Consider the following 27,819-nt stretch of genomic DNA (forward strand, 5'->3'; position numbering starts at 1 on the left):
GTAACTCTTACTGCATGAACTTGGAAACCGAATAGATTTGAATGACAAGGAATTACTTGTACACATATTGTACTAGGATCTTTTTATAAAAATTTGTCCCATCAGTTAAACCATAATTTGAAATGAAGTTTCATAGGTCATTTCTTTCGTGTACCTGCATATTGGTCAAGGATATTTTGTGTGATTTGTTCAGGTAACATAAGTTGATGCGGTCTGTTCAGTCAGTACGGCCATCCTCATCTGCCAGTATTTCCATTCAGACTGCTACCATTTATTGTAAATGCTGCTGCTAGAAGTATTCTGAATATTAGTGACAATCTACTTTTACGAATAGAGAAGGAAATTAGCATGAACCAACACTTCTGTAGTTGAATGAAGATAGTTTTATATTGGCAAGTGGTATACCTTCTTAGTCCTAGAAAAGACTCATCCACGCAGTCTCAATTTTAAATATGTTAGCTTCCAGATTACTGATTTTTTACTCCAAGTATCATTATTTCCTTAGCACAAACCAGCCATGGAATAAAAGTGTACAATTGGGACATGTTTTTCATGTCCTGTATCCTCCTCCCCTTGTTTGGAGATCATATCCCATATCTGTGGTAGCCACCTCATTTGAATTCACTTCTCTGAATCTTGAGTGAAATGACTTAGGGACAGTGAAGATTAGGGCCTACTGTTTCCAAAAGCAGCTCCCTGAAAAGACTGTACATTATCTCCTGCAGTCTAGAGTCCTACTGCCCCGATTGCCATCGTTATAAACTCCGGTTTTTGCTGACAAAGGCCAGTCCAGAGTTGGTTTATATGCAACCAAAGAACCCTAAAATTCCAACACAGAAAAAAAATTTAATATTTTTGGTTGTTTTACATTTTGCATTTTCTTAATGGTTTATAATCACAATACAAAAAGTGATACAGATTTCATATAAATAAATTAAGTTTATTGCTGAATTTTCCCATTAACATTATAGAAAATTTTTTAAAAACACTGAAATTTCACAAATTATTGACAGCCCAATAGTTTTAAACATACTGTATAAAAAAAAGTACAAAAGTGACATTAGAAATATTTTTTGAAGAAAAGTAGATCATCTAACCGCAAAGAAACATGAATCCAGACAATGAATGGCACAAATACAGCACTTACAGGAGTACTCATTCACCACCTAGAAGTCATTGTCTGCATTATGAAATAGATTCAGTTTGAGAAGTTACACATTGTTTGCTTCTGAACTAGCCTATCTTGGTTTTGCCTATCTTTTGTAAGAAAAAAGAGCTAGGTCATTACTGCTGCTGGGATGAAATACTGTCCATGAATTGGAGAACAAGGAGGGAATGGTCCTTCTCCCCTGGTACCAGAACAATAAAACAGTTCGTACAGAAATGGCTTTGGCACTTGAACCTTTAACCTTGTCCCAAACCTTGTTACTTGAATATTGTTATCCTCACGTGATTTTTTTTTTTAAACACCACACCTCTCCATACTTTTTATTTACATTATATGTACAATAATAAAATTCTTTCATTCTAAAACAAAACAGCGTGACTCAAAACAGGCCACATTAAATCTTTATAGCAATTCACTCAGATAGTTTTCCTCTTAATTCTTATGACACAGTTAACATATTGTTTTTTTGTTTAAGCTATCTTCTGGGATTGACTTAAGGCTCTAGTTTAATGCAGATAGTTTCTTTAGTCTTGGTAGGAATCTCTTTTGAGGCTGAAATCACGTACCACCAGCTCTCTCTTTTGAAGCTGTTTCTCCTTGTTGGATGGATGTAGTGTCTTGTCTGGGTAATCCATAGAGATATATAGAAACACATACAAGAAGAGTGCCCAGGGCAAAGGTGAGTGCTGAAAAGAATGGGGGGATAAAAAAAGGCTTAATATGTATTTGTGTCCTTAAAATTATATAACAATAATCAATTTTAAATTTTGAAATCTTTCAGTTATAGGTCTGTAGTATTAGATCATATGGGAAATAGATCTAAGTGTTCTATTTTTATGATGGTAAGGTTTAGAAAGATAATCAACTCTAGCTACCCATCCCTCAGGCCATCCTTCCACCCTCACCCCTACCTACCCCGAAAAAAAGGAACAATCAAGGGACTGACTACATGCTTTTCAAGAACACAGGTATGCCTGTCCTGGACCACTGACAAAGACTGTACTAACTTCTCTATATGCTAATTTAAAGAAAAGCAATGGAATATGGCTTTTCCATGGTACTAAAAACCTGCGGAAGTTTAGAGTTAAAGGTGGTTGAGCAGAATTCCAGATTAAATGACCAATGACTCAAACCAGTGAAGATCTCTGAATAAGAGATGAGGTGGTGATTTATTGAGTACAATTCCATTTTTTATTAGCTTTTTAAAAAAGATTCCTAATCCTGAAAATCAGGATAAGAAATTACAGCTTGTCTAAAACTTGACAAGTAAGCATTTTATGTATAAAATGTCAGACACTGCTCACCAGGGAGCCTGCTTCTCCCTCTCCCTCTGCCTGCCACTCTGCCTGCTTGTGCTTGCTCTCTGTCCAGTTAAATAAAATCTTCCAAAAAAAAAAAAAGATTTTATTTATTTGACAGAAACACAGCCAGAGAGGGAACACAAGGGGAGTAGGGGAGGGAGGAGCAGGCTTCCTGCTGAGCAGGGAGCCTGATGCAGGCTTGATCCCAGGACCCTGGGATCATGAGCTGAGCCATAAGGTAAAGGCTGAATGACTGAGCCACCCCTAGCACCCAGAATAAATAAAATCTTTAAAAAAAAAAAAAAAAAAAAGGAGGACTGCTAAGATGTTCTAGTTAATTTCCTTGACCATCAATAAGGACACTGACTGAAAGCATAAGGATTTGTTAAGCTAAGGAAGGATCAGAACTACAATTAAAAGTTCATCCAAGGGGCGCCTGGGTGGCTCAGTGGGTTAAGCCGCTGCCTTCGGCTCAGGTCATGATCTCAGAGTCCTGGGATCGAGTCCCACATTGGGCGCTCTGCTCAGCAGGGTGCCTGCTTCCTCCTCTCTCTCTGCCTGCCTCTCTGCCTACTTGTGATCTCTCTCTGTCAAATAAATAAATAAAATCTTAAAAAAAAAAAAAAGTTCATCCAAGTCAGGTAAGAAATACATCTATGAAAGGACCTATGAATACTGATATTGGAATGGTAAGTGGTTGGCCTCCTACAGAATACTTACTATGTGCCACGCACCATTCTAAACACCTCACCTGAAACAACCCTAGCAGATGGGTGATACTGCCAGTCCCATTGTACAGATAAAGAAACTAAGCCACAGTTTAAGTAACTTCCTCAAGGCTGCACAACTAAAAAATGGTATAGGCAGGAAGTAAACCATACTATAAGATAGTTTTTTGAGATTACAAGCTTGGCATTCCTCTATTTGCATTTATATCAAGAATGAATTTTAAAATCAAACATAAATATAGGTCAATATTTATTTTTTTAATATCAATATTTAACAGACTGAGTATAACTGATCAGTAAAGAAAATGATTATTATGGCACCATGGAATGTTAAATCAACATCACTGCCTAAACAATTCAGAAGCCAACTTAATGCTGGGTGCAGGCTACTGGAAGAACTAGCGCAATGAAGGTGCCAGAATGCCAGCTACAGTAATGAAATCTGTATTAATTACATATTAAATGAAACAGATTTTTAATTAAGATTTGGAATTTGCTTCAAACTAATTTATACCCACGTCCAAAAGTTAGGAAGGTACAAACTCAGGGCAATGAAAGAATTTTCTGTTCTTTCTTCATCATGGAGAGCCTTGTCTGGGGAATGATTCCTCACAGTAGTGCAGTTACAGTGAAGTCCTTGGACTCATTTCCCCGCATACCTAACCACACTGGATTCACCCAGAAGTAAGAAGTACTCAAGTTGTCTTGGATCTCAAACCTGGGAAATGGGGAGCTCCTGACTACGAAAGAACTCCTCCGTAGCCCTCTCACTTTCAGTAGAACCAGCACCCGCCCCAGCATAAGCTCGCGGACCGCTGCAGCTACCTCAGTACTGCTGATCCATGTCCCATACAACTAGAAACTAAAGAAAGAATTTTGGTAAACACTATATGACCAATTGCCATATTTAAGAATAGATGAAGTGAATCAACAAGTGGGAAGCTCTTCTACGTTAAAAACTTCAAATACAAACGAAGACATACTTATCTGTAACCCAAACAGCATCACTGAAGCGATAGTAGAAAGGACAATGGCGGCGGCTGCAGAAAAGCCCTTCATGATGTTGTCTGTGTACTTGACCACAACAGAAGTGTAGAGGCCTCCAACACTTGCAAGAACTTGTATACACAAAGAAATAAAATCTTAACACTCAAATAATGAAACATTCTATGATTGTGAGGCAGTTTTCACCCCCAGAGATGTCATACTAATTTACCTAGGAAAATACTATTTTCCTTGCAAGTAGCCATCTGAGAGAGTTTGTACTAAAATCGAGTAATGGTTCCTACAAAATAACATTGTTTTTCACATGCCCAGAGAGCTATGTGGTCTACTACTAAATTGTACACATTTATTGCTAACACATTAGATACTTTTGATTGTGAAAGCAAAATTGCTTTGGGATAGCTATGCCACAAAAGTCAGTCAATAAAACCAAAATTACATTTTCAAACCAGTGTTCACAGTATCAGAGGAATAATTTCAAAATGCTATAAAGGCTTAAAACACAACTTTTTCTGGAAAGAGGACTACCCAGAACTTTTAATTCCTGAATACTTACAAATGACAAACCAGACATAATATGTGTAACCATAGAAAAATCCTTTTTCTTTTATTTCAGCTCCATCTGACAAGTAGACGCCAACTAATGTCACAACAATCCCTGATAGATACATCTGAATGTTTCTCACCCAAAGGGAAGTATCTGAACTCTTTAATACTTTTTCAAAATATACTCCTGAAAAAAAAGATAGACAAATATTAAAGATAACTACTAAAAATTAATTTAAAATGCCTCTCATTTAGAATAACAATAACACAGGTATGATAATATAAAGTATATGGTTCAGGGAACAAACTTCAAAAGCATATTTATTTTGTTGGTTGTGATGTGGCATATAAAACATTAGCAATGTATATTTTTATAGAGCTATTAAATTTAATAACCAAGGAAACTTTCCAACCCACATTTAACAGGAGACTCAAATTATTAAAAACAGTTTCTGCCTTTATTATAGCAGTAAGATAGATCACAGCAGCTCTCTGTTAATACCAATAATAGACTTGCTCTGGTCAGCTGGAAAACTATACTATTAGAGTCAATTTTCTTAATCATATCCCTGTAATATCTACCCAGTAATGAAAACTCTGCAAAATAACCTATATAATCACCACTTGGGATTTTTTCAGAGTAACACAACCAAAATGAAATTTAAATAAAACTTGCTGAGGGGAAGCCATTTTCCTTTAAAGTATGGTTCCACAAGCCAAGTTCATACACAATGTCAGAAGGACCACAAACTCCGTAAGTAATACATTTTGTGTCTCCATACATTTTCTTGGGGTTGAGGTCCATATGTTTTCCAGATACTCCCAAAGAGCAAATGACTCCTCACCACATATATCCCAAATCACATACCACTGCTCTAAGCTTTATACTTAGGGGGTATATGGGGACATCAAAGATTTTCATTAAAAATACCATGTTAATTACAGACTTAAAAACTGCCAAATAATAATCAACTAAAAATTCTAATGAAAAACAAGATTGTTTTTTGATAAATATGTGTTAAACAAAATCAGAAAATGGAAACAAACATAATGGCTATTCCTATTCCCATGTTTTAATATTCTATCTGGGAAACCCACTTAATTATTACCTGCTCAGTTACTCCAAGCATAAAGGGATATTAAACCACCCACCATTTCCTAAGTTGTGTATTGAAAGGTTGAACTAAATAGAATGCTGGACACAAACATTTACTTATTCAGAGTAGTGCCAAAAGTCTAGTAGCGCATTATTTTTTGGGTAACTCAGTTTTTGTTTCTAATTTGCTGGTTCCTAGAATACAAATTTAGCATGACGCTATCATTAAGTATATTCTTGAACTTGGATTTTTTTCCCTTATCACACATAGAGCAATATTTCACTTCCATATCCCGCCTACTTTCCTAGTCAAAAGTAAAAAGAGTCCTAATTCTTGAAATAGCACAAATAAAGATTAATAATAAAAACACAGCTATAACTAATACACTCTTTATTAAAAAGAACTTTCAGGGGCACCTGAGTGGCTCAGTCAGTTGAGTGGCAGCCTTCAGCTCAGGTCATGATCCCAGGGTCCTGGAATCGAGCCCTCCATTGTATTGGGCTCCCTGCTCAGTGGAAAGCCTGCTTCTCCCTCTCCCACTTCCCTGCTTGTATTCCCTCTCTCTGTCAACTAAATAAAATCTTCTTAAAAATTAAAAAAAAAAAAAAAAAACCTTTCAGGCTTTCCTCTGTTGGAACTATTTCTAAAACACATACTGTACTTTGATGTTAGTGACTCTGGTTCTCGTCCCTCCCTTTTTGGCTGTTACTTGTATGTGTTAATCTTTCTGAGGTGTTCTCCACCCCACCCCACCCCCTTTTCTCCCTACTCCATAATTCCTAATCTGTTAAAGCAGAGGAAGAACCTGAGGTTAACAGGGAAAATCAGATACTGAGCTGGCAACATAGACCCTTTAAGGAATCTTGCCTGAAGAAAGTGCCACTTCCAGGAAAATGGAAAGAGGTACTTAAGCTTTCTCACTGCTAACTTCCTCCATTTTCAGAAGTCTCTGCTCATTTACTTTTGGGTTCTTAGCTGGACCGAGGATGGTAAGCATGACGTATATTCTTAGGTAACTAAGTATGAATACGGACTGAGGTCTGAACCGAAACACTGCCATTCCACATATTTCCTGAAAGTAAGTAACAACTGGCACAAAACTCCGTAAGTAGGAGAATAAGCCTATGGGAATAAAGTTGTTAAACGATGAAATAAGATAAACTAGATCCCTATTTAGAGTTTAATGTTTTTAAAAAATTTTAAGACTAAAACAATACATTTATGATTTACCTGCAAATCCTGAGCACAATACAGCAATAGCTACAGCACCAAACCCTAATAAGGGATTCTGTTCCACCTGCAATAATAATGTTTTGAAAGTTATTAGTGACTAACAAATAGAATTCATCTAAGAGAGTAAACAAATGCTACAAAAATCCAAAAATCTGTGTTATGTTTCTCTGGAAAGGATATGCCACCTCAGACACAGTATCCTATAGAATAAAACAGAAACAAACAAAAGGCCATCCCAGAGATTAACCAAAGCACTTAAGATACAACATGTGTCCCCCAAACTGTAGCCATGGTGAATACTTACCAGAACACGTGTGCCTGTTTCCTATCAGCAAGAGGTAAGCTAGCACAGCATTTTGCATAGTCAGTCTACCTCTTAATTTTAACTTCTGCCACCACCCTAACTCAGGGCCCTGATAGCATCAACCATGGAAATGATAACAGTTTACCTCATTTATTCCCTAACACATTATATCTGTAACAGGATGACATAATCACTTTTAAGTTTTTCTACTTTATTGAATTTTTATCAAATGCTAACACCTTACTTGCTATGTACCAGATATACCTCTTATATACCAAATGAATAAAAAGGAAGATGATAGGGGCACCTGAGCGGCTCAGTGGTTTAAAGCCTCTGCCTTCGGCTCAGATTATGATCCCAGGGTCCTGGGATCGAGCCCCACATTGGGCTCTCTGCTCAGCAGGGAGCCTGCTTCCCCTTCTCTCTCTACCTACCTCTCTGCCTACTTGTGATTTCTGTCAAATAAATAAATAAAAAATCTTTAAAAAAAAAAAAAAGGAAAATGATAGGGACATCTGGGTGACCCAGTTAAGTGTCTGCCTTTGGCTTGGGTCGTGATCCCAGGGTCCTAGGCTGGAGTTCCCCCATCAGCAGGGAGCCTCCTTCTCCTTCTGCCTGTAGCTCCCTCTACTTGTGTTCTCTCTCTCTCAAAAAAAAAAGGAGAAAAAAATGAAGAGACACAGTTCTGGTTCTTAAGTAGTTCATGGATAGGAGAAATTGACAAGTAAATATAATCCTAATTCTGTGCTAAAAGATAACATGTGTATGTGCCCTAACTTATTTCAAGTTTATTTCCTCTTTCTTCCCTAAACTAATCTTCGGGCTTTCATCAGTCTTTCCTCAGAAATAAATACTATCTCAATAGTAACACTGAAACTAAAGAGTTGAGATATATGACTATACTATGACAAGAACATACCTTATTCAGAATAAAGGAGAGTATTGCTTTATGTTAAATGAGAGAGAAAGCTTGGTAATAAGTGACTGCAGCTGTTACTGCTACTGTAGATTACCAGCAAAATGCCAGAACAGATAACTTAAAAAGTTTAATGGGGATGCCTGGGGCCCAGTCAGTTAAGTGTCTGACTCTTGATTTCAGCTTAGATCATGATCTTATTGTGGTGAGATTGAACCCCGTGTGGAACCTGCTTAAGATTCTCTCTCTCCCACTGCTCACACGCGCGCTCTCTAAAAAAAAAGTTTAATGGCCACCACTGGAACATGGCTTCCCTAAACTGAGACATACCAAATTTTTTTATGAAGGGATTCCTGGTTAGTGTAAGTGATGAGGGGATTCCATAAGACAGTGTTTTGCAAGAAACCTGACAGGTTTACATAGTATTTTTGTGAACAAGACAAATGTAGTGAGAGTAGCCGTACAAGTCTATTTAGAGTTGAGTGAATTCTCATACAGCAAAGTGCTAACAAAATAAAATCAAGCTAGACCAACAACTAATACCAGCCTACCAGGTATATGAATGAGCTTCCTTAGAAATATCCACCAGGCACACTCGGGTCTTAGTTGACTGCACCTCTAGCCAGTATCTTGATTACAACCTTTAAGAGACCTCAAGCCAGAACAGCCTCAACTAATGCACCCTCAAATTCCTGGGAGGCCCTTTAAAAACTATGAGAGGGAAGGTTTATTAAGCAAGAGGGAAAAAAGTCCAGCTAAAGAGAGATCTAAAAGTATAGCCACAGAACTCTTGTCCTGTCCTAAATTTTCAGGGAAGACCTAGACACATTTCTCAAATCTGTAGAACACATAACATGCAAAAAACCTAATAATGGGTAATAAAGTCTGGAAAGACCTCAAAGACCTGAACAATGAACCAAAACTAACAAGATATGCTTAATAAGTTAAAAGTATCCTGCATTTTGATTTAGAAGCCCACTGCACATAACACATTAGCAATAAAATATATGTGTGTGAAACAACTTTGTGTATAGTCAGTTACAGAATGGCTATCCTCTCTGCAAAACCCACAGGCTAATTTAACAAGTCTCTAGTATTCAGAACAAAAGAGGGACTTCACAAGTTATACCTCACACTGTTCAATCAACATCTAGAGACATTGGGAAGTTTTTAAGACTACCGAGGAACAAAAACAAATGAATGCACCTAGAAGAGAAATACAAGGTAAGTACTGAGGCAAGCCAAAGATCAAGAAATCTTTAGAAACTCTATTACAGAAAGAAACAGGCAACTGGGTGGCTCAGTCGGTTGAGTGTCAGACTCCCTGCTCAGTGAGGAGTTGTCTTCTCCCTCTGCCTCTCCTCATGCTCTCTCTCTCTCAAATAAATAAAATCTTAAGCAAAAAAACAAAGCTGCCTCAATGGGGAGGAAAAAAAGACTTGGATTACAACCTTTAATGTGGTGGTATGACAATGTCCTCAAACACTCAAATGATCATCATATACAGCTAAAAGGGATTTGAGGTATTCTGAAAAGAATAAAAAACAATAAGGCAGTTACAAGAAACTACGCTTCACTTAAAATATGAAAGAATTTTCTATAGTGGCCCAAAAGTAGGAAAGCTGCCCTATACTCTGCTTTAGCTTACTGAACTTTTCACATGTGTTAGCTGTATACATAGACCTAACATCTTTTCTAACGGTGTGAAGTGTTAACGTTCATATTAAACTTCTGTTTGCTTTTTTAAAGATTTTATTTATTTATTGGACACAGAGGGATCACAAACTTCTGTTTGCCTTACTTCCCAATAAATTATTTCCATACAAACTATGGAAACTGGCACAAGTCTAGTCACAGGTTAGCTGTTCAGTGTGTAACTTTGGACAAGTTACTTTACCTCTGTGGACTTCAATTTTGTCCCCATAAAACAAAGGGGGTTGGTTATATTAAGGTACCTTCCATCTCTTAACATATTTTATGCATATTCCCCTCCAGAAGACTAAAGGGGGCAGAGAAGACCAATGAGTCATATTATCTTTCATTATCATAAGGGAGTAAAAACAAGAAAAGCCTATCTGTAGGGCAAAGGTTATTTTCAGTCAAAGAAATGTAATTGTGCTACATTCATCAATGTGACTGTCTAAAGCGTTACAAGACTTATTAAAGAAGTCTTCTAGTTTAGTTCTGGGGAGCATTTGGTTTCTTACCACAACTTTTGTAGCCTGGGCTGGTTTCCACTGTACAAGTATGACTCCACCACACAGCATAAAAACTGAAATCCACTGTAATTTGCTGAGTGTCCGGTTTAACATTAAAACAGTACATAAAGCAGTGCAGGGAATCTTCAACTGATAGGTCACCTAGAAACAAAACAATGAATTGATGAATGCGTAACAATCTCTGATACAAATACTTTGATATTAACAGAATTATGGAGAAAAATATAAAGTGATAAAGCATTAATAAAAATCTTTTAACCATAAAATTTTTTAAGATTCTGCACTTTTCGTTGTCCTTTACCTCCACTTACCTGGTATACTGCTGCATCCAGATTGCTAAGAGCTAGGAAAGCCATATTGTTCTGAACAGCATACACTAATGATGGCACACTTAACTTCATCAGTTCCTTGGGGCTCCCCAAGACATTTTCTCTTAAAGATGCCTTGAATCTACCAGGACTACCAGTTTCTCTTTGAAAACAAAAGGGTGAGAAAGAAAATTAAAGAGCATCTACTTCTTTTTTTTTAAGATTTTATTCTTTTTATTTTAATTTTTAATTTTTTTAATTTTTTAATTTATTTATTTGAGAGAGACACAGTGAGAGAGAACATGAGTGAGGAGAAGGTCAGAGAGAGAAGCAGACTCCCTGTGGAGCTGGGAGCCCAACGCGGAACTCGATCCCGGGACTCTGGGATCATGACCTGAGCCGAAGGCAGTCCAACCAGCTGAGCCACCCAGGCGTCCCTAATTTTTTAATTTTTTACTTTTTTAAAGATTTTATTTATTTATTGGACAGAGAGAGAGATCACAAGTAGGCAGAGAGGCAGGCAGAGAGAGAGGAGGAAGCAGGCTCCCTGCTGAGCAGAGAGCCCGATGTGGGGCTCAATCCCAGCATCCTGGGATCATGACCTGAGCCGAAGGCAGAGGCTTAACCCACTGAGCCACCCAGGCGCCTCTAAGATTTTATTCTTAAATAATCTTTACACCCAATATGGGGCTCAAATTCACAATCCTGAGATCAAGAGTCACCTGCTCTACCAACTGAGCCAACCAGGCGCCCCAACAGTGTCCTTTTGATAAGATTCCTTCACACACAGAATAGCTGTAATATGTTAAGGTCCACTGATGTAATTTAGCAAATTTATTTTGTTTTTATAATTTTCAACTAATGTTAGATTCAAAGAAACATGCCAACAACTGCATAAAAGGAAAACAATTACAAGTTTGATTTGGGAATATGACAATTAGGTTTACCATCATCAACCTCTGGTCAAAGCTCCCGGAGTTTGTTGTTGTTGTTGTTGTTGTTGTTTTAACGATTTTATTTTATTTGACAGACAGAGATTACAAGTAGAGAGGCAGGCAGAGAGAGGAAGAGAAGCAAGGCTCCCCGCTGAGCAGAGAGCCCAATGTGGGGCTCCATCCCAGGACCCTGAGATCATGACCTGAGCCGAAGGCAGAGGCTTTAACCCACTGAGCCACCCAGGCGCCCCAAAGCTCCAGTAGTTTTTAAGCATATTAAATAAAACAAGAATCCAGAATTGCTGATATTACCTGTAAAAATTTAAACCCATTCATCTGTTGATGGACATCTAGGTTCTTTCCATAGTTTGGCTATTGTAGACATTGCCGCTATAAACATTTGGGTGCACGTGCCCCTTCAAATCACTTGTTTGTATCTTTAGGGTAAATTCCCAGTAGTGCAATTGCTGGGTCATAGGGTAGTTCTATTTTCAACATTTTGAGATGAATGGATAAAGAAGATGTGGTATATATACACAATGGAATACTATGCAGCCATCAAAAGAAATGAAATCTTGCTATTTGCGACGACGTGGATGGAACTAGAGGGTATCATGCTTAGCGAAATAAGTCAATCAGAGAAAGACAACTATCATATGATCTCCCTGATATGAGGAAGTGGAGATGCAACATGGGGGGCTAAGGGGGCAGGAGAAGAATCAATGAAACAAGATGGGATTGGGAGGGAGACAAACCATAAGTGACTCTTAATCTCACAAAACAAACTGAGGGTTGCTGGGGGGAGGGGGACTTGGGAGAGGGGGGTGGGGTTATGGACACTGGGGAGGGTATGTGCTTTGGTGAGTGCTGTGAAGTGTGTAAACCTGGCGACTCATAGACCTGTACCCCTGGGGATAAAAAATACATGTTTATAAAAAAATAAATGAAAAAAAAAATTAAACCCTCCCACTTTAACTGCCATTATATCAAGTTCACCCTTGTTATTTTAATTAGGTTACATATCTATTTTTAAAGGTTTTTAAAAATTATAATAGATCTAAATTACAAACATGAAAAAGTGTTTTGTACTTAGGGAAGTCACTTGAAATAGGAGCTAAGGAATTCAGGTCAATATTCTTTGTAAATTAGATCAGTGCTATGAAACAGACAATAAATAGAAGCATATTACCATAAAACTGAAGTAACTATAAATTTGCAGGAAATAATTTACTAATACCAACAAAAGTAAACTATATTTAATATACAGAAAGTTTGCTACTTGATGCAGAGTGATTATACGTGCTCTTAACTATTCTCAGGAGGAACAAGCTAATGTGGTTATTTCCCCTCTTGAAAATTTCCTGGGGAAAAAAAAAAAGTTTTGTAATAAGCATCAGCAGCAAAAAAGGGTCTTTAACAAAAGGGTCCTAACTGTAGTTCACAACATCCTTAAGAGACAGGACCATGATATTTCTGTGAGGAGAAAGATCTGTTTCAACTCAAAGCTAATAACAGTCACAGTGAACCTCTACTATGTTAACAGAATCAACAGTTATTAACTGAATTTTGTCATATTTAAATACTGCAAGAATAATTACACATATTCTGAAGGAGAGCAGAGAGTCCACAATGTCAAACTCATTACCCATGCCTAGCCACTGGAGTATACCCCCCAAGAAAATGCTTAAGTATGACAGGAAATTTGGCCTAGGTCATGAAAACAAAAGACCTCCTTCTTCGCTACAGGTCTTCCTCTGTTGCCAAATTCAACACACTCTGCACCACAGTGGTGCATCTATATGAAAAGGAACGCACACCACCTGGGGGGAGACTACAAACTCTCCCCAGAACAAGGAGAGAATCCCAAAAAGAGCACTACTGAGAAAAATAACAATAACACATCTTCCAGAAACACTAGTAGTCATTTACTGTTCTACTATTAAACAAAAATAATCAATTCTAAATATACTACAGCCTTGAATATACTATAAAAAGGAACACACAAAAACCAAAGGCGATTTTCCCTTCCATTTTCCTGCTCTGATGTTTGCTTAGAAATCAAATCTTTTACTAAGTACCTTTTGTTAAAAGCAAATGTATTGTGATGCCTGGGTTGCTCAGTCAAGTGACTGCCTTCATCTCAGGGTCCTGGAATCAAGCCCCACATCAGGCTCCCTGCTCAGCGGGGAACCTGCTACTCCCTCTCCCTCTGCAGCTCCCCTTGCTTGTGCTCTCTCATTCTCTCTCAAATGAATAAATAAAATCTTTAAAAAAAAAAACCCACAAAACTAAATATATTAAATTCAATTCTATAAATGACATTGCTAGATAAGAAAAAGAGCAGGTATAATCAAAAAGCACATACAAAATTTCTTTAGATACAGTCTCCCATTAAATTTCATATTTGAACAATTTGTTTTGATTTTTATCACTGTTATAGAATCTATGTGCAACCTTTTGTTACCCAAAGAAATTCTGCGGTGCCTCCCCCACCGCCGCCCCTACCCTAAAATTTCCTAACAACCACTGAAAGCAATTCTTTCTGACCTATGTTTGGTCAAAAAGTAGGCCTCATTCTTCCAGCTCCTGACGTGACAAGAACTACTAGTAGGTATAATCAATTCTTTGGCTAGTTACCAAGGCACTGTGCAAAATGGAACACAGAAGTTACTCATGAGCTTAAAGTTAAATCTTATTTATAGATTTCTTATCATCTGTAAAGTTAAATATGATTAACTCACATAAAGGACTTTGAGGCCTAGATATGAACACCAATAATGAGGCTATTTGAGGACAAAATACCCATCATAACAAGGTACATGACTTTTTTTTCCTTCCTATAACCCTAAACCCATTACAACATGGGTACAAAGAGGCAGTCAAAAATGTAAAACCCAGTGTTACAGACTGTATTAGAAGAACAGTATTTCTGGTCTTCTGGAAGAGTGACTGCAAACAGTAGGAAAGTTTGAAAGGAAACAAACAAAAGGAAGTCTAAAAGGTTAAGTAAATATTTGGATCTAACATTACATGTAGTAATAAGTTATGAAAAAATATAAACCAAATTTTAGCAATAAAAAGAAAATGTAAACCCAGCAGGAGAAACAGAATAGGACTGGATAATCTATAATGTAGTAAGTATTTGATGGCTATATTATTCTAGGTAATAATAAAAAATAATTAAAATAATTTTTCTGGAGTAAAATATTTTCTCCAGCCTTACATAATGCATTTGCTTTATTACTATCCACACCCAAACTATAGTACATTTACACATCCTGCTAGGTTTACTCAGTCTTTATAGACTGGTGAATAGCAAACAATAAAAAGTTGACTTTGTTCTAAGACAATGTAAAAGCTTTGCACTTCTTTTCTTCATCCCACAAGTGACAAATTTAAATAAAAACTACCAGTTTTAATAGCTATGATAGCATTTAGTAATGCATACAGCTAACTGGTAATTTTCCTGTGAACTGCTGTAGTAACTGGTTTGAAAAACCAAAATATTTTAAATGTTATACTGTTTTATGTTTCAATCAGATTATAACTTAGAAACTGGTAATTTATAACTCAAAGAATTTTTAAAATCAACTTAATCACATATAGAACTTTTGCAACATCAAACTGCAAATCTGTCCCCAACCCCCCAAAACAGGATTTAGTAATTTCCTCTTCAATTTAAAAGTGATCTGATGTAATCATACGGATGCACAACAGTGTATGTAGAAAGACGCAAACAACGTTGGGGCACGTGGGTGGCCCAGTCATCAAGCAGCTGCCGTTGGGCCTGGGATGAACCCCTAGCCCCGCATGGGGCTCCCTGCTCAGCAGGAAGACTGCTCGTGTTCCCTCTCTTGCTCAAATAAATGTCCCTGTCAAATAAATAGAATCTTTAAAAAGATAAATTAATATGAACTGCAAAAATCCAAAATGCCCATGAGCAGAGCTTAGTACATACAATACATCCATATAATAAAACACCATGCTGCTCTTGCGAAGAATGAGACATTTCTATGAACTGACATGGAACAATCTCTAAGAAAAAATATTTAAGCAGGGGGGAAAAAGTTAAGTGGAACACAGCATATATCAGGTATATATGCAAAGTACATGTAATTAAAATTCACCAATTAGACCATGTAAACTTTAAATCTTACTGAAGCAGCCATTCATTAATTCCTCCCTGCACTCCTTTTCTTTTGGTTCTAGCTCACTGCAGTAAGTATAATTTCATATTCCAAAAATTACTGTAAATTATAAGTAAAATCAACAAGCATGGGAAAACCTAAAATTAATTATAAATAAAACCTGTCAGTTTTTAAAATGAATAACAAAATTACACAAAAAAGAGAAGTAACCCAAGTATTTTAAGAAAGTCTTTTTTACTATGTGTTCTAAAACTAAAGTTAAAAAGAACTACATACAAATACTGAACTTTAGTTTTTTTTACAGCAGTATGTTAGAAACTGAATCTATGTATGTACTTGAAGATTGAGCAAATAAATATCTTAAGGATAATGGAAGCTAGACTTGTCACCATTAAGGAAGTACACAAATATGAAAAGGAAAGTTTAAAATGAACTATGGTATTAGATCAAATTATAGGTATCAAAAAATCTATAACTCATGTTATACCCCCAGACATATGCATATACATACAGAAGTACAGAAATAGGTGTATATGGACACACATACGTATATTTCCTGCCTCTACTGAAGGGGCCAAGAAGCAACGATACCCCAGAAGCAACGGGCACACCTAGTGTCTAGATTATGTGATTTAGTGATTCTAAATATCACTCTCCAAAAAAAGAAAAAAAAGGAACAAGGCTTCTTTGAGAAATGTATGATTTCAGGATTGAGGCAGGTAAAGTAGAAGATAAGCCTTAAATATCTTCCTATGCTAAATAAACTGCTCAAAGATTGATGAAAATATGAAAAATAAAAAAACAGGAAGCAGTTTAAGAAGATCCCACTGCCCTGAGATAATTTTAGCATCAAAATAATGATAATGTATTCCAGCCCATACAATGAATCCATGAATCTATGTTCTGTGTGTGTGAAAGAAACAGAAAGAAAGGGAAAGTTTCTTAGAGTAGAAGGTCAACTAATAAAAGTACAAGGAGTGACAGAATTAAGAAATTACCATTTGGCAACATCAATGGGTAATAATCTAAGTGAAACTGATAGGAAAAATGGTATTGACTTAGCTATGAAGTATCTCTCCACAAGATATTCATTAATTACAAAGAGAAAATTGACAGCTTTATGTGGAGAAAGCTAGAAGGCACTTTAATCAAATCAAAATTAAATTACCAGTGATGGGCAAATAGATTGCATGCCTGATGATACAATGCACTGAGGACACATCATTTCTGTGATCTTTCTGACCACAAAAACAAAAATACAACTAAATCTAATCATAAAAAGCTTTCAATAAACATAAACTGAGGGACATACAGACTATGCTCTTCAACAATGTCAAAGACATGAAAAACAGAAAGATGGAAGAACTGCCCCAATTAAAGGAAGCTAGAGATATCATAACTAAATGTAATTCTTTCACTACTAAAGGACATTAGGGCAATAGGCAAAATTACCTTGGGTCTGTCAATTAAATAACAGTATTGTATAAATACTGATGTCCCAATTTGGCTATCTTATGGTTAGGTAACAGAATGTCATTGCTTTCAGGAAATACGCGCTAAAATTTAGGGACAAAGGAGCATCTTATTTAAAACTCCCTCTCAAGGGGCGCCTGGGTGGCTCAGTGGGTTAAAGCCTCTGCCTTCGGCTCAGGTCATGATCCCAGGGTCCTGGGATCGAGCCCCACATCGGGCTCTCTGCTCAGCAGGGAGCCTGCTTCCTCCTCTCTCTCTCTCTCTCTCTCTCTCTCTCTCTCTCTGCCTGCCTCTGCCTACTTGTGATCTCTGTCAAATAAATAAATAAAATCTTTTAAAAATAAATAAGTAAATAATAAATAAAACTCCCTCTCAAATAGTTTGGGGGAAAATGCACAAATATATACAGAGAAAGAATATAAAATATGCATGGGCAAAAGGTTGGCATTCAGAAATAAAAAATAAGAGAAAAAGCAAAAAATAAAATTGAAAATTACTGAAATGTCTAACAATGCTACCATATTCTTATCTTTGACATAGCTAATCAAAAACTACTCAATTATTTCACTGTTCTGGAAGACTTATAATTTGAAAATTAGAGATCAGGGAACATCTTCTAATCCTATCACTGCTAATCACTTTCTAGGTATCTTTGGCAAATAAATCTTTCCTCAGCCTAAGATTTCTCATCACAGAAGATGAAATTATACCTACAACTAAAAGAGAGGTACAAGACTGAAAATGAAAACTGGCTGTATTTACCTGTTTCCCTTTGAGGGGAGACGGGAAAGAATGCTTCTGTAACACCATCGCTCTGGCAGCCTGCCACTCTCAACAGAACCCTGAATGTCTGAATGCAGCAAATTTAGTTGCTGCAATCCTAAAAGATGTTTGGCCTTTTACATAACACATTTTGACAGTGATTAACAGATTGTATTCTAGAGTGTAGTTTCTTGCTTTCTAAAGAAAAGAAGTTAGATATCGGCTCATTGTGTTTTCAATAACTCATTTTTCACAAGTGCCAAAAAGAAGCACTATTCTTGGTTTTTCTTAGGCACTTTAGCTTACAACATTATATATTATAGCAGTAAATATTTTCCACATTTAATGCCCAGTTTTCTTGGAGACCACACCAAACTATGCATTTCTCTGCCTCCTGTTCTCTTACCACAATCTGAAAGATGTGTTTTTACTATTTTCCTGAAGAAATATAAATTTAGCCCATAGTTGTTGCTGCCCCAATACAAACTGCACTCCTCACCAAAGCAAATCTATGTTTCCTTTAAAAAGTTAAATATCCTAAACATATCACACAGAAAATTTCAAGTGAATTTCACTTGGAATTTATTTTTTACTATATATAAATTGGGCAAAGAAAAGATTTGAGATTAAAATTAAGCCGTTGTCTTCCAGTGTTTCAGCAAGTCCGCCATACCCTCCAGACTATAAAAGTTTTTATCAAATAATACCCATGCTTCAGAGGATGCAACCTCAAATACTACTACCCCAGGAAAGAGGAAAAGGAAGAGAAAGAACCAGAGAGAATGGGGTCTCTGCCACGTGACCTGCATTGCCAACAAGACTTCTATCCCAATAGGATTCCCTAGGTATACAAACTCCCTACCACCTCAATCCTGAGAAACTGCCCATTCATTTAAAACATGAGTCTGGAACCTTGCTGATCCATTTGGTCAGATCAAATTTATTAGACAGAGATTATATTAATTAGTCCCTTATCAGTCTCAAAGTTCTGACAAAGAGATGAGTGACTAGACTTTAGATCTCCAAAGCTCACCAGGAACCATCTCTGGAGCAACTGCCTCTGCTTAAATTGTTAGGACCGAAATATTCTAATTTACCTAATTTGGGCACTTGGTTGAAATTAAGCTTTTTTTTTTTTTTTTTAAGATTTTATTTATTTATTTGACAGAGAGAAATTACAAGTACACTGAGAGGCAGGCAGAGAGAGAGAGAAGGAAGCAGTCTCCCTGCTGAGCAGAGAGCCCGATGTGGGACTCGATCCCAGGACCCTGAGATCATGACCTGAGCCGAAGGCAGCGGCTTAACCCACTGAGCCACCCAGGCGCCCTGAAATTAAGCTTTTAGTCTGCTTCATTTAACACATAAAACTGTAAGACACTGCCTCAAACCAGACTCGTTATTTTTAAAATAAGCTGACTTCCGTTCGTCTAAACATACTGCACCCAGTATTGTGTTCCTCTTTATGTAGGTTCTGTGGCTTCTGGTTGTTTGGTCCAAGAAATAGGAATCCTTAAGGTATACGGAGTTAAAGGGCATTGAAAATGAGAATACTTTTATGAGATTACTCTCTTCTGACAATCTCTTCTAATCCCATGAGATTAAATACTTAATGTGATAAAGACATCCATATTTATTTCCCAGCCCAGACCTCTCTTCTGTGTTCCAGACTCATCCATGCAACCTCCTATTCCATGGCCCACTTGGATGTCTCATAGGCACTAAAAACTTTATATTGTATCTACCCCAAATTAAAGTATTGATATCCCCTTCCCTAAAATCTGCTTTTCTTCCTGCCTCAGAAAAAAGCAACTGTATTTACCCAGTTTTTTCGTATGAAGAAACCTGGGTAGGATTCTTATCTCCTCCCTTCCTCGCCGACTGTACTTGACCCTCATTACGCGTGAGTTCTGTATGTGTGAATCTGCCTATTTGCTAAAGTGTATTTGCAATCCCCAAAATCAATATTCTCACCGCTCTTACAATCACAGGCAGACAAGTACAGAGAGGCCAAAAATGAGAGTTGCCTAATACACATATTCCCAGCTAAGGTAAAAAAAAAAAAAAAAAAAAAAAAGACAACGTTCTGCCTTTTTGTTTCAGCTTTTATACTGTAAGCAAATGTAGTCTATTTAGTGCCACGTTTTCCACATTTGGGGGCTTTCTGGTGGTAATTCTGTTTAAAATGGCCCCCAAACATACTATCCAAATCCAAGACAGCTGTAATGTGCCTTAAAGAGAAAATAGATGTTAGATAAGATTTCTTTAGGCATGACTTAGTGCTATTGGCTCTGAGCTCAAAGCTAATAGATTAACATATATTAAATAAGGTGTCTTTAAACAGGAGCACACATAAAACAAGGTTATATACTGACTGGCTGATGAAAATGTTGTGACGTGAAGCTCCCAGGAACCTAACACTGTTTTCCCCTAGGAGCACTAGATCAATATTCACTACTTCAGTGTCTATGGTGACTTCATAGAACATAACTACTATGAAAAATACAGATCGACTGTGTATCCAAACCCACCACCAAGTCCTACAGATTCTCCTTCCAGAACACAACTCAGATCCATTAGCTTCTCTTCATTCTGGGTTGTCCTAGTAGGCCATTATGTCTAGCCTCTAATAAGCTTCCTTACTTCCAACTCTTGGCACTCTTCTAATCCATTCTCTCAAAGAACAATGTGACTCTTAAAGCTAAATGGATTGCCATGGTTAGTCCCTGAATTAAACCATTCTATTACTTCCAAATGCATCTAAATCCAAAATTCTTCACAGACCATGCATGGACTTCCTCTTGACACCTTGCAGACCTCACCTGCTTCATCTTAGCACCACTCCCTTCTCACAACACTGCAGACATACTGATTTGCTGCTGTTGTTACTTAAGAGTCAAGAATTTTTCTGCCTTCTCTATTCTCTTTTCCTATACAACTCCTACTCAATCTTCAGGTCTAGGTTTAAATGTAACTTTCTCAGAGAGAAAGCCTTCCAACCCAAATGGAAACCCTCTATTATACTTATTTACAGTATCCTCTATTTATCCTTAACACCACAAATTTATTACTTATTTGCTTAATATCTGGTTTTTTACTAGACTGTAAGCTCCATGGGGACAGAACGATGCCTCTGTAGTTTGCAACTATACTTCTTACATCTGAAACAGTGTTGAGCATATAACTAGGGCTTGATAAATGACTGAATGAATAAATGAATGCACCTGACTGTCTCATTACATCTTTTAGTAACACACTGAAACAGACATAAGCATGACCATGTTTAAAATATTTGAAGGGAAACATATTGTTTGGATATGGCAATGATCTGTTTCTCTGTAAGTGAACCTTAATTATAAGCAAGACACTAAGAATTTCGAGAAATTTCCTGAGTCTCTGTCCCTATCTCTACATAGTATAAAAAGATATGTACTTTAACAATTAGCCATGACTAAATTTATTATTGAGCAAAGAGCATTACTGTAGAGACCATACTAAATAAACAAACAGCTGAAGACTGGTCTATGAGGTAAAGCTTTGCATAGTTCAGATAAAACTGAAGTTCAGAAATAATATTTATGTCAACTCTATAAAATTATTACACTTTATCACAGGGATAAAGACTGGGAAAAAGGGAAGAAAGCTGTACTTCCTTTAATAATTTTTTTTAATTTTCCATTTAAATAGTAGTTCCAGGCTTTTTTTTTCCTTTTCCTGCCCTCCAAAATTTTCAAATCAGAATTTGGTTAACATGTCTACTTTTGACATTAACTTTATTTTCACAATATGGGAGAAATTTTACTTTATCACCAGGATCTAATTTTTTCTTTTTCTTCTCTGAAGATTGTTAAGATATAAACTTTTAGTTATTTCTAATATAATTCTTTCACATTCTCCCACAATGTCCTGAAATTGTTATCCTCTCTGAAGTGATAAAGTATTGCTTCTAATTTGAAAACAAAATCTAATCTCTTACCACAAATATTTTCTGATATTTTAAGTTTCTCCATCACAGAAAATAAAGCAGTAATATCCAACCTGTACTTTTGACAAACTATATAACAGCCTATTTGCCTCTGAACCACTTTTTTAAGTTACCAGTTTTAGTAAGTGTACAAAGAAATGACAGAATGAAGAGTATCTAGAAAATCTTTTACTTCTTTGCAAACCTCACATGATTAAATAAAAAAGACAAATATAAAGTTACTGGGTCTTTCATTTGCTGCAACTCTTAACTGTTCAATTCATTTTTAGCAGCCCAGAGTCTGGCCATGTATTTTATTCGTCTTCTCCACATTCCAAACTGTTTCCAACCGGGAACAGTTATTAACAGCTTATTAATATAAGCCAGTTGTCCCTTCAAGATCTAGAACCAACTTTGAACATTTTCTCTGGGTATCTTTCCCAGATAGCTGGGCTTTAGTTTCATTATCAAGGTCTCACCACATACTGTTAAAGAAGCACCAGCAGGGTCCTTTCATTTTGTAAAGATCAATCTGTGACTTCCTACATTGAAATCATTCTCCTTTCTCTTTCGCTTTTTTACCATTCTAAGAAATGGGCATTCTTACTATTCTAAGTAAATTCTTTATTCCAAAAAATAAAATATTTTCTTGTTATGAATAGCAGGTATTTAGTTTCTCCCAATGTGTTTTGAATAAGCACATGAAAATTTACTAACATACTCTCCATAAAAATTATATTCACTTTAAAATCCAGCAATTTCAGGGTGACTGGGTAGCTCAGTGGGTTAAAGCCTCTTGCCTTCGGCTCAGGTCATGATCCCAGGGTCCTGGGATCAAGCCCCACACGGGGCTCTCTGCTCAGCAGGGAGCCTGCTTCCCTTCCTCTCTCTCTGCCTGCCTCTCTGCCTGCTTGTGATCTCTGTCTGTCAAATAAATAAATAAAATCTTAAAAAAAAAATAAAAAATAAAATAAAATAAAATCCAATAATTTCAAATGCATTTAGTTTCATGCTTTGTAAATTTTTCTGGTGCTTTTTCCACTTAGAAACTCTGTATGCTCTAAATGATTCTTCTTGACCCCCAAATTCTTGTTAGCCTTAGAATGTCAAATGCCAACTACTAAAACTATGCATGTCATAATTCTTTACTTTTCTTGGTTGTCCCTGGTCTTGTGTACTATGCAGATAAAGGTTCATAAAAGAGCCTCTCTTGTAAGCCTTTACATTAGGTGGGTGACAGCCGCAGCAACTAATTATTGATGAGGAGCATCTGATCAAGTACAGTATTTGGTTTTCCACACTGTTGTTATTTCAGCACCATCATTTGACTTGCCTGGTGAATTCTTAGAAATTTCTGTGATTTTTATGTAACTTCCAAAAAAGTTTCCACAAAGTAAACTACAACTGACCATACTCATAATACTGAATAACTGAAGAATAAGAAACACTACACACCAAGCTTTCCAAGGTTGGAAAAGCATCAAAATAAAACAAAGCCAATACAGGTGGATTGACAGAACACAGCTCAATGGCGGAGTTACACCAAAGGCCTCACTGTTTTGTTTTGTTGTGGGTTTTTTGCACATTGGTTTTTAAAAACTCCTGACAGTTACAAAACAACTGAATCGTGATTTGACCCTACAGTTTAAAATGGCTGATGTCATGCCTAACAGTCCTATTTCATTCTTGGGTCACAATTTTTTTCTCCCCAGGGAGTTTGGGGGGTTAAAAAGAAGAGATGGGTTCCCTTATCCCTCTTCTTCCAATATCTGTATATTTGTCTTAAAAGAAGCCAAGCCTTAGGATTTTATTAAACTCCTAGGTTGTTATGTAGAAGTTGTTGTAGAGTTTTAAACAGAGACTTTTTGCCTCTGGAACGTTGCCTTTTAAAGGTACAATAAGACCTCCCATTTACCTGGCATTATCCAGAATGAAGAAAGCCTAATTTCCATAAAAAGGAATCTTGTTAAGAAACTGTGAAAGGTCTGAGATTTCACCCTACTTGCAACCTAACAAGTTAAGCTGCCACAGTATCTCAGCCCAAAGAATTAATTTTTTAAAGATTTTATTTAGTTGAGGGTTTATTTTATTGAGAGAGCATGTGTGCCCTAGAGACACAGAGAGCACGCATGCACACCAGCAGAGGAGAGGGACAGTCTGAGAGGGAGAAGCAGACTCCCTGCTGTGAGCTGGTGACCTGAGCAGAACGCAGACACTAAACTGACTGAGCCACCCAGGTGCCCCAAAACTCAAAATATATTAAAGCTTGCCACCATGTGGCCTCAAGTTAATTTTCTCTTCCTTTCTCCCTCCACAAACCACTTTTAGAGTATTTTTTCACATGATTTATGTCATCGTGTGTGTATTTACTGGCTTACTTTCTCTCTTCTAAGCCTAAGCTCCAAGCAAGGAGAAACCATATCTCTTTCATTCAGACTCGTATATTCAACACCTTTTATAAAATCATAACACAGAAATAAATGTTTGTTAAATGAAATTTAAAAGTGCTCATATGAAATTTGTTTCTGTCTAAAAGCTTACACACACACTATTCCTCACTGGTACCCTGCTCTCACGAACTCACATCTTGAAACCTGTATGAATCCTCACCTGCCATATGACCCAAAAGGGTCTGCATCTCATAAATCTTTCCCCAATGCTATTTCCTATGGAGTTTTACTTAGTTCTCACAACCCTGTATTATTTTCTGCAATTAAAAAATAAATAAACTAAAGCTTAGAGAGGTTAAAAGATGTGTGCAAACTCATAATCCCAGTGCATCTAGGTTTAAAATGAAGTCTGTGTCATTCCAAAACCCCTATTCCTGAACCTCTCTTACACAGCATCCTTAGCTAAAATGGGTCTCATACGATGTTACGCATTCAAAGCCCAGTGCTGCCACATACTAAGAAAAGTGAGCAATAATGATAATGAGTGAGTATTAATATTGAGGAACCTCAGTGCTGTACAGGTAAAACAGGTAAATACAGATAAAATTACATGATATATATGAAAAGCACTTAGCACCATGCCTAGCATTTACAATGCAAAACATGCAAGAAACATAAACTATTTTTATCATATATGCCTCTAAAACAGAAGTCAGTCATTCTTTTCTGTGAGGGTCTGATGGTAAATAGTTTAGGCTTTGTAAGCCACACAGTCTCTGCTGCAACAAAAAGAGGCAGAAAACAGGGTTTGGCGCAAAGGTCATAATTTGGCAGCCCCTGGTTTAGAGCAGAGTTCTGCAACCTCAGCACTACTAACACGTGAGGCTGGTTGATTCTCTGTTGCAGAGGGCTGTTCTGTGCATTGTAGAAAGTTCGGCAGCATCCTCGGCCTCCACCCAGCAGATGCCAGTAGCATCACCCAAGTGGACACAACCAAAAAAGATTTCCGGTGGAGCAAAACTGCCCAAGTTGAGAAACACAGCTCTAGAACAATTAAATGTAGCCTGAATTTTCTAATAAAGGAATACCTTAACTAAGTGGAAAATTAACAATTTAACATACTAAAAAATATTTATACTCACTTAGCTAAAATGCCCACACTTAGCAGTAACTTTATAACTTCTGTGATACACACGGCTGTGGTTGAAAAGTAGAGTTCTCTGTCTGATGTCCTTGTGTATCTTAAAGCTATGGTATAAGCTGCAGCCACCAGGGTCATCACTGCCAAGCAGTATAACTTGAATAATAAACTGACATTTTCTGTAAAATATGTGCAACAAAGATATTATTTAGTAAACAGCATTATGTAGATAGAAGTTAATCTGATGTTATACCTCAAAATGCTTCCCAATTTCAAGCACAAAATACTTTCTAAAACCCATGGCATTTAAAAATTTATTTCAAAACAATACTTTCCAAATACATGAACATAAACACGCATACACAAAACACAGCTGACTTTAAATATCAACCAGGTAAGCAAAGATTTTGTTCCTGAGAATGCCACAACTGCAAGATTATGTAGCATACTGACACTAGTTCGGGATACAATAAATTACATATATTTCTTTCATATAAAAGAGAAGATATATTTCAATATATCTTTATAATATAATGTTGGCATGATATATTTATAGTGGGCATATAAGACTTTTGGCTAAGGCACAACAAATATTTATTGATATTAAGCCTAAACCTGTAATTTACTGCAATTTACAGTATTTATTTCAGATGAATTCTGTTATTTTGAAGTTCTGTCCATCATTAATCTTGCTGTCCCCATCCTATGTTATTTATCAAAACAGTTCTATTTTTTCCTCTTATTTCCTGTGTTGCTGCAAAAAGACTCTTAAGGTTGGACTTACTTGAAATGGGAGAATGCCTACAATGCCCCTGGGCAGGGCTTTATAATAAACGTGGGTTCCCCAACCAGGAAAATAACTTGGCACCCATGCAGAAAAACATCCTTTAAGTATTTGTTTAACATTTATTCAGAGCTGAAGCCAAATGTTCTGTGCGAGAGGGTGGAGAAGGAATCCGGGTGTCACCCAACCTGTCCTAGCTACAGCTCTGAGGTCCAGAAATTCAGGTCTGTTCTAACTTACACACCCCACTCAGCAAAACAAAGTGCTTCGGGGTTAATCAGAAGCAATCTCAAGAAAAGGCAATTAGTCATCAGATATGATTACTCTAATGTGCCATCCCTGGGGGGAAAGCGGTGGATCTCGCCCTCCACCCAAAATATCAATGTGTTCCTTCTAACCACATACAACATTCTCCAGGGAAGAACTCTGTTAACGACTGCTTTCGCCACCTCGTTAAGGTTTCAGCGCTGTTTCAATGCCCCAGTGATGTTTTCCTGGCTGTTACAGGGACCAGCCGCTGCTTGGGCTCCGCGCCCGGGGCATGCCCTCAAGCCTCTGAGCATCCGTAGGGCAGAAGGCGCAGAAGAGACCGCAGCCGCGACGACCCCGGCCGGGACAGAGCCCAGTCCTGCCAGTCGCGGGGTGATGCGGGTCCACCTCCGGACCCGCGCTCCGGCCCCTCTCCCGGTCCGCCGCAGCCCGGGCCTCGGTATTTGGTTCCCGCCCACTGCCAGCTCGTCGGGGCAGGAGCGGTCTCGGGCAGCCAAACGGCCCCGAGCGGAGTCCGGCTAGGGCAAGACAGCCGCGGCAGGAGGCTGACTGCCCCGCGCCGCCCTAGCAGGCGGCCGCGCCGGCTCACGCCGCAGAGCGGCTCCAAACAAGCTCCTCCTGCCCGACGCCTCCGCCTGGCCCCGGAGCCCCGCGGGCGCGGACAGGTGGTGACGCTTGTGCGCCACCGCCCCTCGCAGGCTCCCCCGTCCCGGCGGCCCCCAACCTCACCTCTCGGGGCAGCCATGGTTCCCCGACAGCCCCGCGCGGAACTGACGCACGCCCCCTCCGCGCGCCGTCCTCTGGACACCCGAGACCGCCTCCTTGTGGTCATAGAGACGAAAATCATTCGGCCTAGAGCGCCCCGTCGGCCGACCGTCAGCCGACTTCCTGCCCAGCCTGGCACCAAGATTAGGCTCAGCAATCCGAGCTACCCCCGAAAATGGGAAGACCCGGATGGAGGAGAGGCCTTTACGGCCTAGTCTGTGCTGACAGGTGCATAAAACTCAAGTCGAAGGTGTCATTCTGTAAACTACATCTCCCGGCCGGCTAAGGAAGCCGAGTCAAGGGAGCAGAGCGTTGCCTTCTGGGAATTGTAGTCCTCACCAAGGAGATTTGGCCGCAAATAGGAC

The 27,819-nt window shown here is 37.9% G+C and overlaps 2 protein-coding genes across 4 annotated transcripts in view; one reads left to right on the plus strand and one right to left on the minus strand.

The window, feature by feature from the left end:
- RARS2 (arginyl-tRNA synthetase 2, mitochondrial) overlaps window positions 1–1,854 on the plus strand; it is a 61,974-nt gene extending 60,120 nt beyond the window's left edge. For 2 of the 3 annotated variants that reach the window (XM_082730615.1, XM_082730613.1), the window contains one exon: window positions 1–1,538. In XM_082730615.1, coding sequence (XP_082586741.1) covers window positions 1–18 — 18 coding nt within the window. In that variant the 3' untranslated portion in view covers window positions 19–1,538. The other variant, XM_082730614.1, reaches the window with a different exon arrangement.
- On the minus strand, window positions 920–27,698 carry SLC35A1 (solute carrier family 35 member A1). The gene is made up of 8 exons (XM_082730616.1): window positions 27,419–27,698; window positions 25,637–25,814; window positions 10,829–10,988; window positions 10,506–10,658; window positions 7,076–7,142; window positions 4,759–4,935; window positions 4,181–4,315; window positions 920–1,854 (listed from the first exon to the last, which is right to left on the minus strand). Exons 1-8 carry the CDS (start codon window positions 27,534–27,536, stop codon window positions 1,727–1,729), a joined length of 1,116 nt encoding a protein of 371 aa, XP_082586742.1. The 5' UTR covers window positions 27,537–27,698; the 3' UTR covers window positions 920–1,726.
- Between the last annotated feature and the right edge of the window lie 121 nt (window positions 27,699–27,819).

This window comes from Mustela nivalis (genome assembly GCF_964662115.1).
Source record: "Mustela nivalis genome assembly, chromosome: 5".
Classification (NCBI taxonomy): Eukaryota; Metazoa; Chordata; class Mammalia; order Carnivora; family Mustelidae; genus Mustela; species Mustela nivalis.

Excerpts from the sequence above, each read along its gene's own strand:
- SLC35A1 (XM_082730616.1), bottom strand. The coding sequence starts at position 27,536 with ATGATTTTCGTCTCTATGACCACAAGGAGGCGGTCTCGGGTGTCCAGA. Across the intron at positions 4,936-7,075 it reads ATTGTGCTCAGGATTTGCAG|GAGTATATTTTGAAAAAGTA; the intron begins GTAAATCATAAA and ends CTTTTTTTTCAG. Across the intron at positions 1,855-4,180 it reads GCTGTTTGGGTTACAGATAA|CACTCACCTTTGCCCTGGGC; the intron begins GTATGTCTTCGT and ends CATTCTTTTCAG.